At 47.0% G+C, this 15,288-nt stretch overlaps 1 protein-coding gene across 2 annotated transcripts in view; it reads left to right on the top strand.

Annotated features, from left to right (window-relative positions):
• Positions 1-488: 488 nt before the first annotated feature.
• Positions 489-15,288, top strand: part of atf6b (activating transcription factor 6 beta) — a 110,392-nt gene continuing 95,592 nt past the window's right edge. Inside the window, exon 1 of one of the 2 annotated variants that reach the window (XM_078217304.1) lies at positions 489-714. In XM_078217304.1, the coding sequence (XP_078073430.1) occupies positions 642-714 (73 nt within the window). In that variant the 5' untranslated portion in view covers positions 489-641. The remainder of the gene's footprint in view (positions 715-15,288) is intronic. The other variant, XM_078217306.1, reaches the window with a different exon arrangement.

Below are 15,288 nucleotides of genomic sequence, written 5' to 3'. Positions count from 1 at the left end.
AGGGAGCAGGTTACCCGGATTGGGGAACTGGATTGGTGTCACTGCTGTCACACAGAGTGAGGGAGGCGGGGAGCCGGGTGTTCCGGTGCCGGATTGGTCGCAGCACCTGTCAATCAGAGTGAGAGAGAGGCGGGTTTCCGGGACATCCGTGAGCGGATTGGTGGCGGTGCCCGTCACCCGGATTGTTGGGGGGGGGGTTATTTTCGAGACATCCGGTATCCGATTGGTCGCAGCGTCCGTCAGTGAAAGTGAGGGAGGCGGGCTGCTAGGAACTGTAACCGGATTGGCCGGATCTCCTGGCACTCGGCCCAAAGAGGGCGGAATTCCGGATAGTTATAATCCGATTGGTTGTTTCTCCTGTCACTCTGAGCCATTCTCCGGACAATCTGTGTGCCCATTGGACAGCGTGCATGTCAGGCACAATGCAGGAGGCGGGTTTCTGGAATGTCTGGAGGCGGATTGGTCGAAATCCCTGTCACCCAGGTGTCTTTCCGGGTCGGAGCCTCAGGCCTCGGCCAGTTGTGTCGGGAGTTGGAGCCGGTGGGAGCGAGTGATGGCGGCAGCCGCCTGATTTCACCCTCGGGGCGGAGATATTATTGAAAAGTTTTGATTCTTGTTATTATTCACTCGCTGGAAGCGTCATGGCGACGGATTTAGTGAGTGAGCTGGAGAGTCGCTTCTTCCCCGAAAACCTGCTGAGCAACGAGGACTGGGGTAAGGAGAAGAGAGGAGGGGGAGGGTAGAGGGAGCAGAGGAGGGGGTGAGGAGAGGAGGAATGGTAGATAAGGCGGGGTGAGAGGGAGAAAGGGGTGAGGAAGAAGTGGACGCGGGGAAGGGAGGAGGGGCAATGGGGGTGAGGAGGGAGGAAGGAGCAGAGGAGGTTGACCAACAGAGGATCAGGTCGAGTGGGGTTGGGAGGAGGGGGCAACAAGAAAAAGGGGAGGGATGGGGGTTAGAGGTTGGGAGTTTGTGATTTTTTTAGCTTTGTAACAGATTGTTAGGGTAAAACTCCTTTTAATCTGTATTTGTGATCACATACTCTGCTGACCCAGTGAGTGGGCCCATGGTGCTGGATTGTTGGGACATGATGTACTCCAGATTGTACCATTCACTGTGAAATGGGCAAGTACATTCCTGCCAAGTGTTGGTTATTTGGAATGGGTGCAATATACAGCATCAGTTTTTAAATTAACAAACCATATAGTCATGTCTTCAATTGTTTATTGCCTGATATCAGGATTGTTCGAACGGCAGCTCAGCGCAACCAGTCCATACTGGTGTTTGGTTCTGTTTGCATCTCTTTCATCTCACTTAACCTATCGATATTGATTTGGTGTATTATTGTCGCATGTATTAGTCTTGTTATACTTCAGGTTAGAAACGGCAAAGTGTTTTATGAAGACTGCCTGAACCATAAGTTTTGCATCTTGAATTTGGGCAGCATTATTTCTTGTGTGCGATACAGATGAAACATACTGTACATAGAGTACATAGAGGAGCGGTGAAGGAGAGGGTGCAGAATGTGGTGTTACAGTTGTAGCTAAGGTGTAGAGAGAGGTCAACTTAATATAAGATAGGTCCAATCAAAAGTCTGATGGCAGCAGGAAAGAAGCTGTTCTTGAGTCAGTTGGTACATTGTCTCAGACTTTTGTACCTTTTTCCCGACAGAAGAAGGTGGAAGAGAGTATGTCGGGGATGTGTGGGGCCCTTGATTATGCTGGCTCCTCTGCCGAGGCAGTGGGAAGTGTAGACAGTGTCAGTGAATGGGAGGCGAGTTTACGTGCTGGACTGGGCTTCGTTCATGACCTTTTGTAGTTTCTTGCGTTCTTGGTCAGAGCGGGAGCCACACCAAGCTGTGATACAACCAGAAAGAATGCTTTCTATGGTGCATCTGTAAAAGTTGGTGAGAGTCGTAGTGGACATGCCAGATTTCCTAAGCCTCCTGGTGGGCTTTCTTAACTATAGCATCGGCATGAAGGGACCAGGACAGGTTATTGGTGTCGTTCTTTTAACAATACAATGATAATCAATCTTAGTCGTGGATTAAAGATATCCGTGTGGGGGATCTGCTGGGGGTTTTTTTGGGAGGGAGCTGTCACTATGTCAGGATGTTTTGTGTGTCTAAATTAGAACTGTTGTGAAAGGAACCTCTTAAGAGTTGTGATGTGGGCTACAAGTGATGGAATCAGTGACAGAACAAAGTGGTGCTTTGCAATGATTCTCTCGGTCACACACTCGCTAACCTGCATCTTGATAGTTTCGAGTGAAGGATATCATTGTTTATTTTAAATTTATTGATTCATGGGATGTGGGTGTCGCTGGCTAGGCCAGTATTTCTTAGGCCTGCTGCAGTAATAGTGTACATTTATCCCAGAGAAAGAGAAACTTGCTTTTATATTGTGCCTTTAGCAGCCTCAGAGCTTCCCAAAGTGCTTTACGGTATTTTTGAAGTGTAGTCACTGTTGTAATTCATGCTGAGGTTATCATGAAGACCCCACTTTGCCATGGCCTGAGTTGTGGCAGCCCTCAGGTTAAATCACCACCTGTCAGCTCTCAAAGGGAGAGCAGTTTATGGTCCTCTGGGACTATGGCGACATTTACTTATTTTACTCTCTCTCTACTGCCACTGAGTGTGGGGATAGATTGAACTCTCGACTCTCTGGAGTGGGACTTGAACCCGCAACTCATTCACTTCCTTGAATTAAAATCGGTAATACATAACACACGATGGGAAGAATCGGCTCAGTTCTTAGTGCTGGTGTTCCCCTCCAGTCACACTATAAAGGAATTAGTTTTACCTTGGGGAGTGGTTTCGACTGTTGCATTGGTTGAGGTGAAGAGTAGGGACTTACTTAATCGAAGCTAGATAAACACAGGAGGAAGGAAGAGAATTGAAGGATGTGATAGGGTGAGATGACCTGAGGTGGAATGTAAATCCCTGCCTGAACCAGAGGGGACGAGTGACCTATTTCTGTAATGTGAACCATGTCCGATGTGAGGGGACATCCATGAAACGCGATGCAGCCGGTGACGTATTTCTAAAGCATGGCCACTGTTGTAATAGAGACAACACAGCAATAACCTTGTGCACAGCAAGCTCCCACAAGCAGCAACATGATAAAATATTTCATTGTGCTGGTCGAGAGATGACTATTGTCCAGGAAATGATGAGAGAACTCCCTGCTCTTCGTAAGGGGTCTTGTGGGCGCTTCTGTGCTCATGTGAGAGTCTCACTTGAAAATCTCATCTGAAAGACAGCACCTCCGACAGAGCAGCATTCCCTCAGTACCGGCTTTGGAATTCTCTGCTCCAGTCTCTGTAGTGGGATCTGAATCCACAAATGTGAGTCAGCGACAGGAGTGTGACTCGCTGGGTAGAGGCTGACACACATCAGAATGGTAGTCATGATGTGGAGATGCCGGCGTTGGACTGGGGTAAACACAGTAAGAAGTTTAACAACACCAGGTTAAAGTCCAACAGGTTTATTTGGTAGCAAAAGCCACACAAGCTTTCGGAGCTGCAAGCCCCTTCTTCAGGTGAGTGGGAATTCTGTTCACAAACAGAGCATATAAAGACACAAACTCAATTTACATGAATAATGGTTGGAATGCGAATACTTACAACTAATCAAGTCTTTAAGAAACAAAACAACATGAGTGGAGAGAACATCAAGACAGGCTAAAAAGATGTGTATTGTCTCCAGACAAGACAGCCAGTGAAACTCTGCAGTTCTAGGCAACTGTGGGGGTTACAAGTAGTGGGACATGAACCCAATATCCCGGTTGAGGCCGTCCTCGTGTGTGCGGAACTTGGCTATCAGTTTCTGCTCAGCGACTCTGCGCCGTCGTGTGTCGCGAAGGCTGCCTTGGAGAACGCTTACCCGAATATCAGAGGCCGAATGCCCGTGACCGCTGAAGTGCTCCCCAACAGGAAGAGAACAGTCTTGCCTGGTGATTGTTGAGCGGTGTTCATTCATCCGTTGTCGCAGCGTCTGCATAGTTTCCCCAATGTACCATGCCTCGGGACATCCTTTCTTGCAGCGTATCAGGTAGACAACGTCGGCCGAGTTGCAAGAGTATGTACCGTGTACCTGGTGGATGGTGTTCTCACGTGAGATGATGGCATCTGTGTCGATGATCCGGCACGTCTTGCAGAGGTTGCTGTGGCAGGGTTGTGTGGTGTCATGGTCACTGTCATGACGCCACACAACCCTGCCACAGCAACCTCTGCAAGACGTGCCGGATCAGCGACACAGATGCCATCATCTCACGTGAGAACACCATCCACCAGGTATACGGTACATACTCTTGCAACTCGGCCAACGTTGTCTACCTGATACGCTGCAAGAAAGGATGTCCCGAGGCATGGTACATTGGGGAAACTATGCAGACGCTGCGACAACGGATGAATGAACACCGCTCGACAATCACCAGGCAAGACTGTTCTCTTCCTGTCGGGGAGCACTTCAGCGGTCACGGGCATTCGGCCTCTGATATTCGGGTAAGCGTTCTCCAAGGCGGCCTTCGTGACACACGACGGCGCAGAGTTGCTGAGCAGAAACTGATAGCCAAGTTCCGCACACACGAGGACGGCCTCAACCGGGATATTGGGTTCATGTCCCACTATTTGTAACCCCCACAGTTGCCTAGAACTGCAGAGTTTCACTGGCTGTCTTGTCTGGAGACAATACACATCTTTTTAGCCTGTCTTGATGTTCTCTCCACTCATGTTGTTTTGTTTCTTAAAGACTTGATTAGTTGTAAGTATTCGCATTCCAACCATTATTCATGTAAATTGAGTTTGTGTCTTTATATGCTCTGTTTGTGAACAGAATTCCCACTCACCTGAAGAAGGGGCTTGCAGCTCCGAAAGCTTGTGTGGCTTTTGCTACCAAATAAACCTGTTGGACTTTAACCTGGTGTTGTTAAACTTCTTACACATCAGAATGTACAGCTAAACAATGCTCAATATTGAGCTTCTGTTGAAATGTTGCACTTGTTTCATTTGTCGAGCAAGTTAAACTTGTATATCTGCTTTTTAATTGTTTTTGTCTATTATTAGATGCTCAGTCAACTGAACAATGTAAGAACAAAGAACAATACAGCACAGGAACAGGCCCTTCGGCCCTCCTAGCCCGTGCCGCTCCCTGGTCCAAACTAGACCATTCTTTTGTATTCCTCCATTCCCACTCCGTTCATATGGTTATCGAGATAAGTCTTAAACGTTCCCAGTGTGTCCGCCTCCACCACCTTGCCTGGCAGCGCATTCCAGGCCCCCGCCCCCCTCTGTGTAAAATATGTCCTTCTGATATCTGTGTTAAACCTCCCCCCCACTTCACCTTGAACCTATGACCCCTCGTGAACTTCACCACCGACCTGGGGAAAAGCTTCCCACCGTTCACCCTATCTATGCCTTTCATAATTTTATACACCTCTAAGTCTCCCCCCCATCCTCTGTCTTTCCAGGGAGTACAACCCCAGTTTACCCAATCTCTCCTCATAACTAAGCCCCTCAATACCAGGCAACATCCTGGTAAACCTCCTCTGTACTCTCTCCAAAGCCTTCACGTCCTTCTGGTAGTGTGGCGACCAGAACTGGACGCAGTATTCCAAATGCGGCCGAACCAACGTTCTATACATCTGCAACATCAGACCCCAACTTTGATACTCTATGCCCCGTCCTATAAAGGCAAGCATGCCATATGCCTTCTTCACCGCCTTCTCCATCTGTGACGTCACCTTCAAGGATCTGTGGACTTGCACACCCAGGTCCCTCTGTGTATCTACACCCTTTATGGTTCTGCCATTTATCGTATAGCTCCTCCCTACATTATTTCTACCAAAATGCATCACTTCTCATTTATCAGGATTGAACTCCATCTGCCATTTCTTTGCCCAAATTTCCAGCCTATCTATATCCTTCTGTAGCTTCTGACAATGCTCCTCACTATCTGCAAGTCCTGCCAATTTTGTGTCGTCTGCAAACTTACTGATCACCCCAGTTACACCTTCTTCCAGATCGTTTATATAAATCACAAACAGCAGAGGTCCCAATACAGAGCCCTGCGGAACACCACTAGTCACAGGCCTCCAGCCGGAAAAAGACCCTTCCACTACCACCCTCTGTCTTCTGTGACCAAGCCAGTTCTCCACCCAACTAGCCACCTCCCCCTTTATCCCATGAGATCCAACCTTTTTCACCAGCCTACCATGAGGGACTTTGTCAAACGCTTTACTAAAGTCCATATAGACGACATCCACGGCCCTTCCCTTGTCAACCATTCTGGTCACTTCTTCAAAAAACTCCACCAGGTTAGTGAGGCATGACCTCCCTCTCACAAATCCATGCTGACTATCGTTAATGAGTTTATTCCTTTCTAAATGCGCATACATCCTATTTCTAAGAATCTTCTCCAACAACTTCCCCACCACGGACGTCAAGCTCACCGGCCTATAATTACCCAGGTTATCCTTCCTACCCTTCTTAAATAACGGGACCACATTAGCTATCCTCCAATCCTCTGGGACCTCACCTGCGTCCAGTGACGAGACAAAGATTTGCGTCAGAGGCCCAGCGATTTCATCTCTCGTCTCCCTGAGCAGCCTTGGATAGATTCCATCAGGCCCTGGGGATTTGTCAGTCTTTATATTCTCTAACAAACCTAACACTTCCTCCCTTGTAATGGAGATTTTCTCCAACGGTTCAACACTCCCCTCCGAGACACTCCCAGTCAACACATCCCTCTCCTTTGTGAATACCGACGCAAAGTATTCATTTAATCAATTCATTTAATCAACTTAATCAATATTCAGTAACTTGCTCAATCTAATCTTCCTCCACACATTTTCCCCAACCTAATCTAATTGTCATTTAATTTGTCTTGGGAAATTCATTTTTTAACTTATTTGCTCATGGAATGTGGGTGTCTCTGACACAGCCAGTATTTATTGCCCATCCCTAATTGCCCTTGAGGAGGTGTTGAGCTGCCATCTTGAACAGCACCTTCCAAACCCATGACCACTTCCATCTCGAAGGACAAGGGCCGCAGATACATGGGAACGCTACCACTTGCAAGTTCTCCTGCAAGCCACTCACCATCCTGACTTGGAAATATATCGCCATTCCTTTGCAGTCGCTGGGTCAAAATCCTGGAATTCCCTCCCGAATGGCATTGTGGGTTAACTCACAGCACATGGACTGCAGCGGTTCAAGAAGACAGCTCACCATCACCTTCTCAATGGCAACTAGGATGGGCAGTTAATGCTGGACAGCCAGTGGCGCCCATGTCCCACAAATGAATAAAATCAACCGTTGCAGTCCATATGGTCTCGGTGCATCACAGTGGTGTTCAGCAAGAATTCCAAGATTTTGATCCAGTGACAGTGAAGAAATGCCAAAATATTTCCAAGCCTGGGTAGTGAGTGGCTTGGAAGGGAACCTCCAGGTGGTGGTGTCCTATGTGTCTGCAGCCCTTGTTCATCTTGAGGAGAAATCAGAGGTTTGGAAGATGCTGTTGAAGGAGCTTTGTTGAATTCCTACATTCTGTAGATGATGCACATTGCTGCCAGTGTGCATCGGTGGTGGAAGAAGTGAATATTTGCGGATGGGGTGCTTATCAAGCGGGTGTGGCACAGTGGTTAGCACTGCTGCCTCACAGCACCAAGGACCCGGGTTTGATTCCGGCCTCGGGTCATTGTGTGGAGTTTGCACATTCTCCCCGTGTCTGCGTGGGTTTCCTCCGGGTGCTCCGGTTTTTTCCCACAGTCTGAAAGACATACTGGTTAGGTGCATTGATCTCAACAAGCGCCGGAGTGTGGCGACTCGGGGAATTTCACAGTAACTTCATTGCAATGTTAATGTAAGCCTTACTTGTGATTAATAAATAAACTTTAACTTTCAACTTTAAATTGTCCTGTATAATGTTGAGCTTCTTGAGCATTGTTGGAGCTACACTTATCCAGGCAAGTGGAGAGTATTCCATCACACTCCAGACTTGTGTATTGTCGATGGTGGACAGGCTTTGGGGAGTCAGGGGGTGAGTTACTTTAAACTTGCATTGGTAGCCCTGTTTGAAATCCTGCAGCTTTATTACAACTTGCCAGCTGGGCTGGAAGATAAAGCCTGCTTGACCAATATTTTCCTTCTTGCAAGTTGCGTTCGTATTGCTGCATCGAAGAATCATTTCCTCTGTGGCTACATTTTAAATATCGTCCTACTTTGCAAGAGTCTTTTTTAAAAACCTCAGCAATGCTCCAAAGTAAAACAATTAGCAGCTGACCACCACAAACAGTTCCGCTGACCTCCTCCAGGACTGTAGAGGTTTAGCAGAGACAAGCCATTTGCAGGTTTGGCACCCTGTTAGAAATGTGGATTGTTTGCGATGGACGGAATGAGGTGAATTTTGCCTGTGCGGTAAACCTGTTACGCAGGGAGTGTGTGGATGTGCTGGAAAGTTCAAACATGACGGTCTCCCTGTACCCTGCTGACAATCTCCTTATCATTGCTTTTCATTTTTTATTTCATTTCATTTGTCTCTGGCAATGTCTGATGATGTGGAGATGCCGGCGTTGGACTGGGGGTGAACACAGTAAGAGTTTTCACAACACCAGGTTAAAGTCCAACAGGTTTATTTGGTAGCAAATGCACAGATATCCACTCCATCTGACGAAGGAGGAGCGCTCCAAAAGCTAATGGCATTTGCTACCAAATAAACCTGTTGGACTTTAACCTGGTGATGTTAAAACTCTTACAATGTCTGATGAACCCGGGGCCTTTGTCCAGATTTGTTTTGGGCTAAATCCTTTGCAGAGTTTTGTGCTTCTGCTGTGTTGAAATGGCGGTTCTTGTGCAATCTGTTGGTGTATACTTGCTTCTGTGCTGTGAATCTGATGGACCCAAACCACTTTCTCTTTCCCTGTCCACACCCCACCAGACGGAGAGTGCAATGCCTGGGCTCAAAGTCTGATTCAATTCTCCAGGCCCATGCCGTGCTTTGTTTAAAATAGAGATTGCCCTGATTTTTTTTGTTCATTGCATCAGCGTTCTGTGTGTCCAGCGGGGTGATTTACTGATGGGAGCCTTCTGATATTGGAAAGGGTGAGTAAACATTGTAGGTGAGGAGGAGTGTGAAATATTGGCTGGAATAAACAAATTAAGCAGGTATTAAGGAGTTTAGCACCCTTGGAAGTGGATAAATGACCAGGCCCGAGAGAAATGGGTTATGAGGATAAGGCAGGAAAATAGAGTTGAGAATCAGATCAGCCACAATCTCACTGAATGGGGGAGAAGCCAGGAGAGGCCAAATGACCTCCTTCTGCTCCTGCACCTCATGGTCTGAATGTATCCCAAGCTAAGGAAAGCAAGGGATAAAGTCAGGTTTAAAGTTAAAGTTTACTTATTAGTCACAAGTAGGCTTACATTAACACTGCAATGAAGTTACTGTGAAAATCCCCGGGCTGCCACGCTCTGGCACCTGTTTGGGTGCACTGAGGGAGAATTTAGGCGGGGGCGGCGGCGGGTGGGGGGGGGGGGGGGGGGGGGGGCGCGGCGGCGGGGGGGGGGGCGGCGTGGAACTGTTAGAGAGCATACAGGGACTCTAATTCGATAGGTCTGCCAAAAAGTTCACACAGCCACAGTGGGCTGAATGGCCTCCTCCTGTGCTGTTTTCTATGTCACACACAGAATCCACCTGGTGCAGAACCCTCCTTCCTGTCACCTCCCAAATCTCTGTAACCTGCAGTGGTGTCGGCTGTCTCCCACAGATCAGATCCCTCCATGGCTGCACCTTAACTTCCTCCATCTCGCACCCTGTTCCTGAGCTGCTGAGAGAATGGCGGCCCCCCCTTAGCCCGAGTCGGAGGTGGGGTAAATATCAGCCAGGGAGAGCTAGCCCTTCGTCTCTTTTAAACAGTTGGCGTGCGATGCTTTACATCTGTCCAAGAGGGCAGACAGGCCCCTTGGCTGAGCATCTCAAGGGAAAGACAAAGATCGGTGCCTGTAAAATAAACACAACGGGTTTCCTGCAGTTAATAAGTCAACCAGAAGACTCAGATTCTTCCAGCAAACAAGGTGCCATGTACAGACTGAACCTTTTTGATACCATGATGTGATTTGGCGGAGGGTTTAGTTTTGTTGGGGTGGGGAGATGGTGACTTATGGCCGGGGGTTGATGAATAAGAGCAGGTGACTATTAAATATTGTGATAAAGTGAAGCTCCTTTTCTATAGTAGCCAAGGGCACTTCCTATTTCCCACAAGACCCTCAGTTAGACTTTTTATTTTGACATGTTAACCCTCTCTGGAATGTAGCAGAATTAGGATTGAAAACCTAAGGTGTGACTTGTTCTTGTTGGTACTACTGTACTGCCACTACCCTGTATAAGGAATCTACTGCATTGTACAGGGGCACACAAATGAAAGACAAGCCCTTTTAACCCCCTGTAATCTCTGCCAGTTCTGGCCTCCACCATCAGCAGCAATGCCTTCAGCTGCCCAAGCCCTCCCTAAACCCTGCTGCCTTTCCGAGTCACCTGTCCTAATATCTCCTTATGTGGCTCGACTGCACATTTTTTGTTTATCTCTCCTCTGAACCACTTGAAGGTGCTATGTAAGTGCAATGTTTGTTGTTGAAGGAACTCTCATTTGCCCCAGACATAAGTCCAAAGAGGTGCAGGTTAGGATGATTGGCTATGCTAAATTGACTATTAGTGTCAGGATGATTAGCAGGGTAAATACATGGGGTTATGGCGATAGGGCCTGGGTGGGATTGTTGTCGGAGCAGACTTGGGCCGAATGGCCTCCTTCTGCACTGTTGGGATTCTAAGTAGTGATCACCAAGCTACTCTGCGGAGACCAGGGTGTCTCTTCCCAATTGAGATTTTTGACCAATTTATCTGTGCTTAAAATTGGAAAATCTCTTGCATTTAAATTCAGGCAGCAGCTGTGAATCTGATTGTTATTTTGGGAGTGGCAGAGTTCAGTGTACTGAGTTTTATATATAGCATGTGCCTTGCTGAAGATCAGAGGTTTTCTGTTTCCTGCACACTACCACAGATCAGTAGGCCCCACGTTCACCCCCGCCACAGGTCCTCGTGTCATGAACAGCTGGATGTTACTGCAGAGGACTGAGTGAGAGCAGAGCTCAGACCTTGCACCCCAAATAATACCTAGGAATGTTAAAAGAACTGAAAGGTGTAAGGCAGCATTAGACAGCGTGTTAGATATCACTTTGTCAAAAACATGGACTTGGGCATTTGTGCAACTGCTTCCACAATCCACGGGGATGATAAAGCACTCTGCAGCTCAGTGAGGCACTTTTACAATGTGGTCACTGCTGTAATTTGGGGAAATGCGGCATTAATTTTAAACAAAATGATCAGATAGTTTGATTTAGGTGTTTGCTGAGGGTTAAATATCGTCTAGGATACCCAAGAAAGCTCCCCTGCCCCTTTTCTTGGCAAATAACTTTTTTGCTGTTGAAATAGGGCGCACACAGTCGTCTTATCCCTCAAGTTAAGGCAGATTTTGTGACTCGTGCACCGGGGAGTCGGTGGAAACGTACTCGGGTCTTTAGAGAGGGACTTAATCCCACAACATTCACCCCTGAGGCAAAAATGCTTTCCACTGAGTCACACTGATGCTGATAAACAGAAGATGTGTAGTAATTCTGGTAACATCAACATCCTGGGTGGTGGAGTTACCATTGACCCGAAATTTAACTGGACCAGACCAGCCAGATAAATTACTCTGGCTGTAAGAGCTGGTGAGATAGATGGCAAACTCTGCCTTGCATAACTCCACTCCTGACTCTCCAAAGCTTGCTCACGCGGCTTGCCTGCCTGAGCACAGCTCCAACAATATTCATAAAGCCTGACACCATCCAAGATGAGGTAGCCCCATTTGAACGTCACCCCCTCCACCACACTCAACACTCTCTCCCTCCCCCACTGACACATGATGCACTGCAGCAACTTGCCAAGTCACCTCCTTTTAGCACCTTCCAAACCCGTGTCCTCTATCATCTGGAACACCACCGCCTGGAAGTCTCCTCCCCCACGGTGGCATGCAACCCTGATTTGGAAATATATTGCGGTTCCGTCACCGTGACTGGGTCACAATCCTGGAGTTCTCTCCCGAACAGCACTGTGGGTGTACCTACACCCCATGGACTGCAGCAGTTCAAGAAGGCAGCTCACCAGCACTTTCTCAAGGGCAATTAGCGATGGGCAACAAATGCTTGGCACGTCACTCGAGCAAATAATTTTAAAATGCCGTATTTGACGCAGAGCAAGTTTCTTACTCACTTTCCAAAACAAGGATGTGACTGTTAAATTAATCCAGGCAACATTGTGAGCTACAAATCCTGCTGGTCCTTTGGTGAATATTGTTCGACTGAATTGGAAACGGCGCTTGTAAATGTCAGAATGACTTCACAGCAAAGTGAATGTCTGTGCTGGGGCGGTTAGATTGTATACAGGAGGTTTATTTAAACTCAGAGAGGCTGTCTTTCCTCAGCAGGAGAGTCCATCTTGGGATCGTTGCCTCAGGTTAAAGGGTTGGTTATCTAGGACAGAGTGAAGGCGTTTCTTCTACCAGAAGGCTGTGGATCTATGAAATTCTGTAGCTGAGGGGCAGCGGGTGCTCAGTTGTCGAGGTTGACCTTTGGGCCTCTAATGGGATTGAGGGATATGACAAAAAGGCAGGAAATTCGATTTGATGTTGAAGATGAAGCATGATATTGAATAACGGGGCAGGCATGGGGATGTCTATTGATAGCTTGTTTAAAAAGGCAATTAGAGACTCTGAGCAGCAACGCACACCCAGGAGAGAGAGAATGACCATGAAGGTTGATCTCCCAGGATGAGGCTATACTTTTACACTCTGGGTGCTAGAATGTCCCACCAATTTTTACAGATGCCTTGCGGAAAGCATCCTTTCTGGATGTATCACAGTTTGGTATGGCTCCTGCTTTGACCAAGACAGCAAGAAACTACAAAAGGTCGTGAACGAAGCCGAGTCCATCACACAAACTAGCTGCCCATCCATTGACACTGACTACACTTCCAGCATAATCAAGGACCCCACACACCCCGTACATTCTCTCTTCCACTTTCTTCCGTCAAAAAAGATACAAAAGTCTGAGGTCACATACCAACCGACTCGAGAACAGTTTCTTCCGTGCTGCCATCAGACTTTTGAATGGACTTGCCTTCTATTAAGTTGATCTTTCTCTACACCCTAGCTCTGACTGTAACACTACATTCTGCACCCTCTCCTTTTCTTCTCTATGAACGGTATGCTTTGTCTGTCTGGCATGCAAGAAACAATACTTTTCACTGTACATTAATGCATGTGACAATAAATCAAATCAATTCAGTTCAATGTCTCCAAATGTGGGATAACTCAAATGGTCACATTCCTGACTTTGGGTAGTTGAGTTGCCCTCTGCAGAATTCCCAGCCTCTGACGTGCCCTCGGTACCAACCTGATCTGCACTGTAGGGGTGTGGGATCCATTCATTCGTTTGAATAGATGAGGACAATATAAGTTTTAAAATGGTTTTCTTTTACTGAACAGAACTTACTGAACTTGAATGCACTGAACAGATCTCAAAAACAAACTGAAAAACACGCACACTTAAAATCCAAACAATATGTTAACCCTTATCTCGTTATTGGAAATGCTTTTCACAGTCTGCCTTCGGCTGAGAAAAAAATTTCTTGCAGCTGTTGTTTGCCTGCATTGTGTACCCTTCAGGAATGCAGTCAATTTTTTGCTAACCTTTAGGCTTCTGATTCTACATGTAGTCAAGTTAGTTGCATTGGCAGAAATATCTTAAAATGAAGTCTTTGCATAGACTGAAGCAAACATGGTTAAACGTGCACAGGATCTCTCAAAGGAGGTATATAAGAGATCCAATAGCACTGTTTTGAAGAACACAGGAGTTCTCCTTGACATCCTGAGCAATATTTATCCGTCAGCCTGCATCAGCAAAACAGATGATTTGGCCTTTTTAACTTTGCTGTTTGTGGGAGCTTGCTGTGCGCAAATTGACTCTTGCATTTCTACATTATATAAGCATAAGATAGCCATTTATACATTTAATAGGGAATCCCTTTACTTAGACTGGTGAGAATGTGGAACTCGCTGTTACATGGGGTGGTTGAGATGATTCGGGTGGGGGGGGGGGTCACGGCGGGGGGGCGGAAATGAAGAGAAGACTATGGTGATAGGGTGAGATGAGTCATGTGGGGCACTGAGGCCAGCATTGCTCAGTTGGGCTGAATGGCCTGTCTGATGCTTTGTAAATTTAATCACTGCTGTCTCATCAGCCGCTAACATGATCTGGGGAGGCAAGCAGATTCTGACTCTCTGGGTAACACACAGCAAATCCATCCCTTGAGCACAGTTAAGAGGCAGCCACCTTGTTGTGGGTCTGGAGTCACATGTAAGCCTGACCGGGTAAGGATGGCAGATTTCCTTCCCTAGAAGGTGTTAGTGCACCAGCTGGGTTTTCACAGCAATCGACAATAGTTTCTCACACACCATTTCTTAATTAATTTGCATTTGTTAATTGAATTTAAACTCCACCAGCTGCTGTGATGGGAGTGGAACCTGTGTCCACAGAGTATCAGCCTGAGCTTCAAGATTACTAGTCCAGTAAACAATTGCCACTATGCCAGCAACCAGCTTTAGGTTAGTGGGCAGGAGACTATAATGAGTGGCCAGGACTTGGTGGAGGATAGGATTATTAGTTTATTAGGTTGAATTGGAGACAGCAGAGAGAGAACACATTGTGCATGTCTTTTGCAGAGGCTTTCATGACTCCCAGATGTCTAAAACACTCATTGAAGAGCTTTTGAAAAACAACTTGCAGTTGGGGATTGACTGTTACTGTATTGTTGTTTGGATTAAAGTTGGGGTTTCTCTCTCGGGTTCTCGACACTGCTGGGATCAAAAGACTGGAGGGGAGAACGTGAATTCGTCCCTTTCATAAAACCGGTTGCATTGTATTTCACGAATCACTAGGATTACCCTGTGGCTGGTGTTGTTAACCAATGGCAGTTGCTAATATTGGGCTGCTGCCAAATCCTGCATCTAATTGGAGGCAAGACCAGAACCTGTGCCCACAAACATCAAGGCAGCTGTCAGTTAGGGGGCTGAAAGGGTTAAATGGAGACCAGAGCAATGGACGAAGGAAGAGGTTTGACAAACCACAGGTAGTCTAGAGTTACAAAAGTAGACACGGGTCAGGTTATGAACATGTGCCCTGGTAGTGATGAATGTAAGG

The sequence above is a fragment of the Mustelus asterias genome, chromosome 8 (assembly GCF_964213995.1).
Source record: "Mustelus asterias chromosome 8, sMusAst1.hap1.1, whole genome shotgun sequence".
Lineage (NCBI taxonomy): Eukaryota > Metazoa > Chordata > Chondrichthyes > Carcharhiniformes > Triakidae > Mustelus > Mustelus asterias.
The sequence above is the reverse complement of the archived record's forward strand: the minus strand, read 5'-3'. Positions and strand labels throughout refer to the sequence as shown.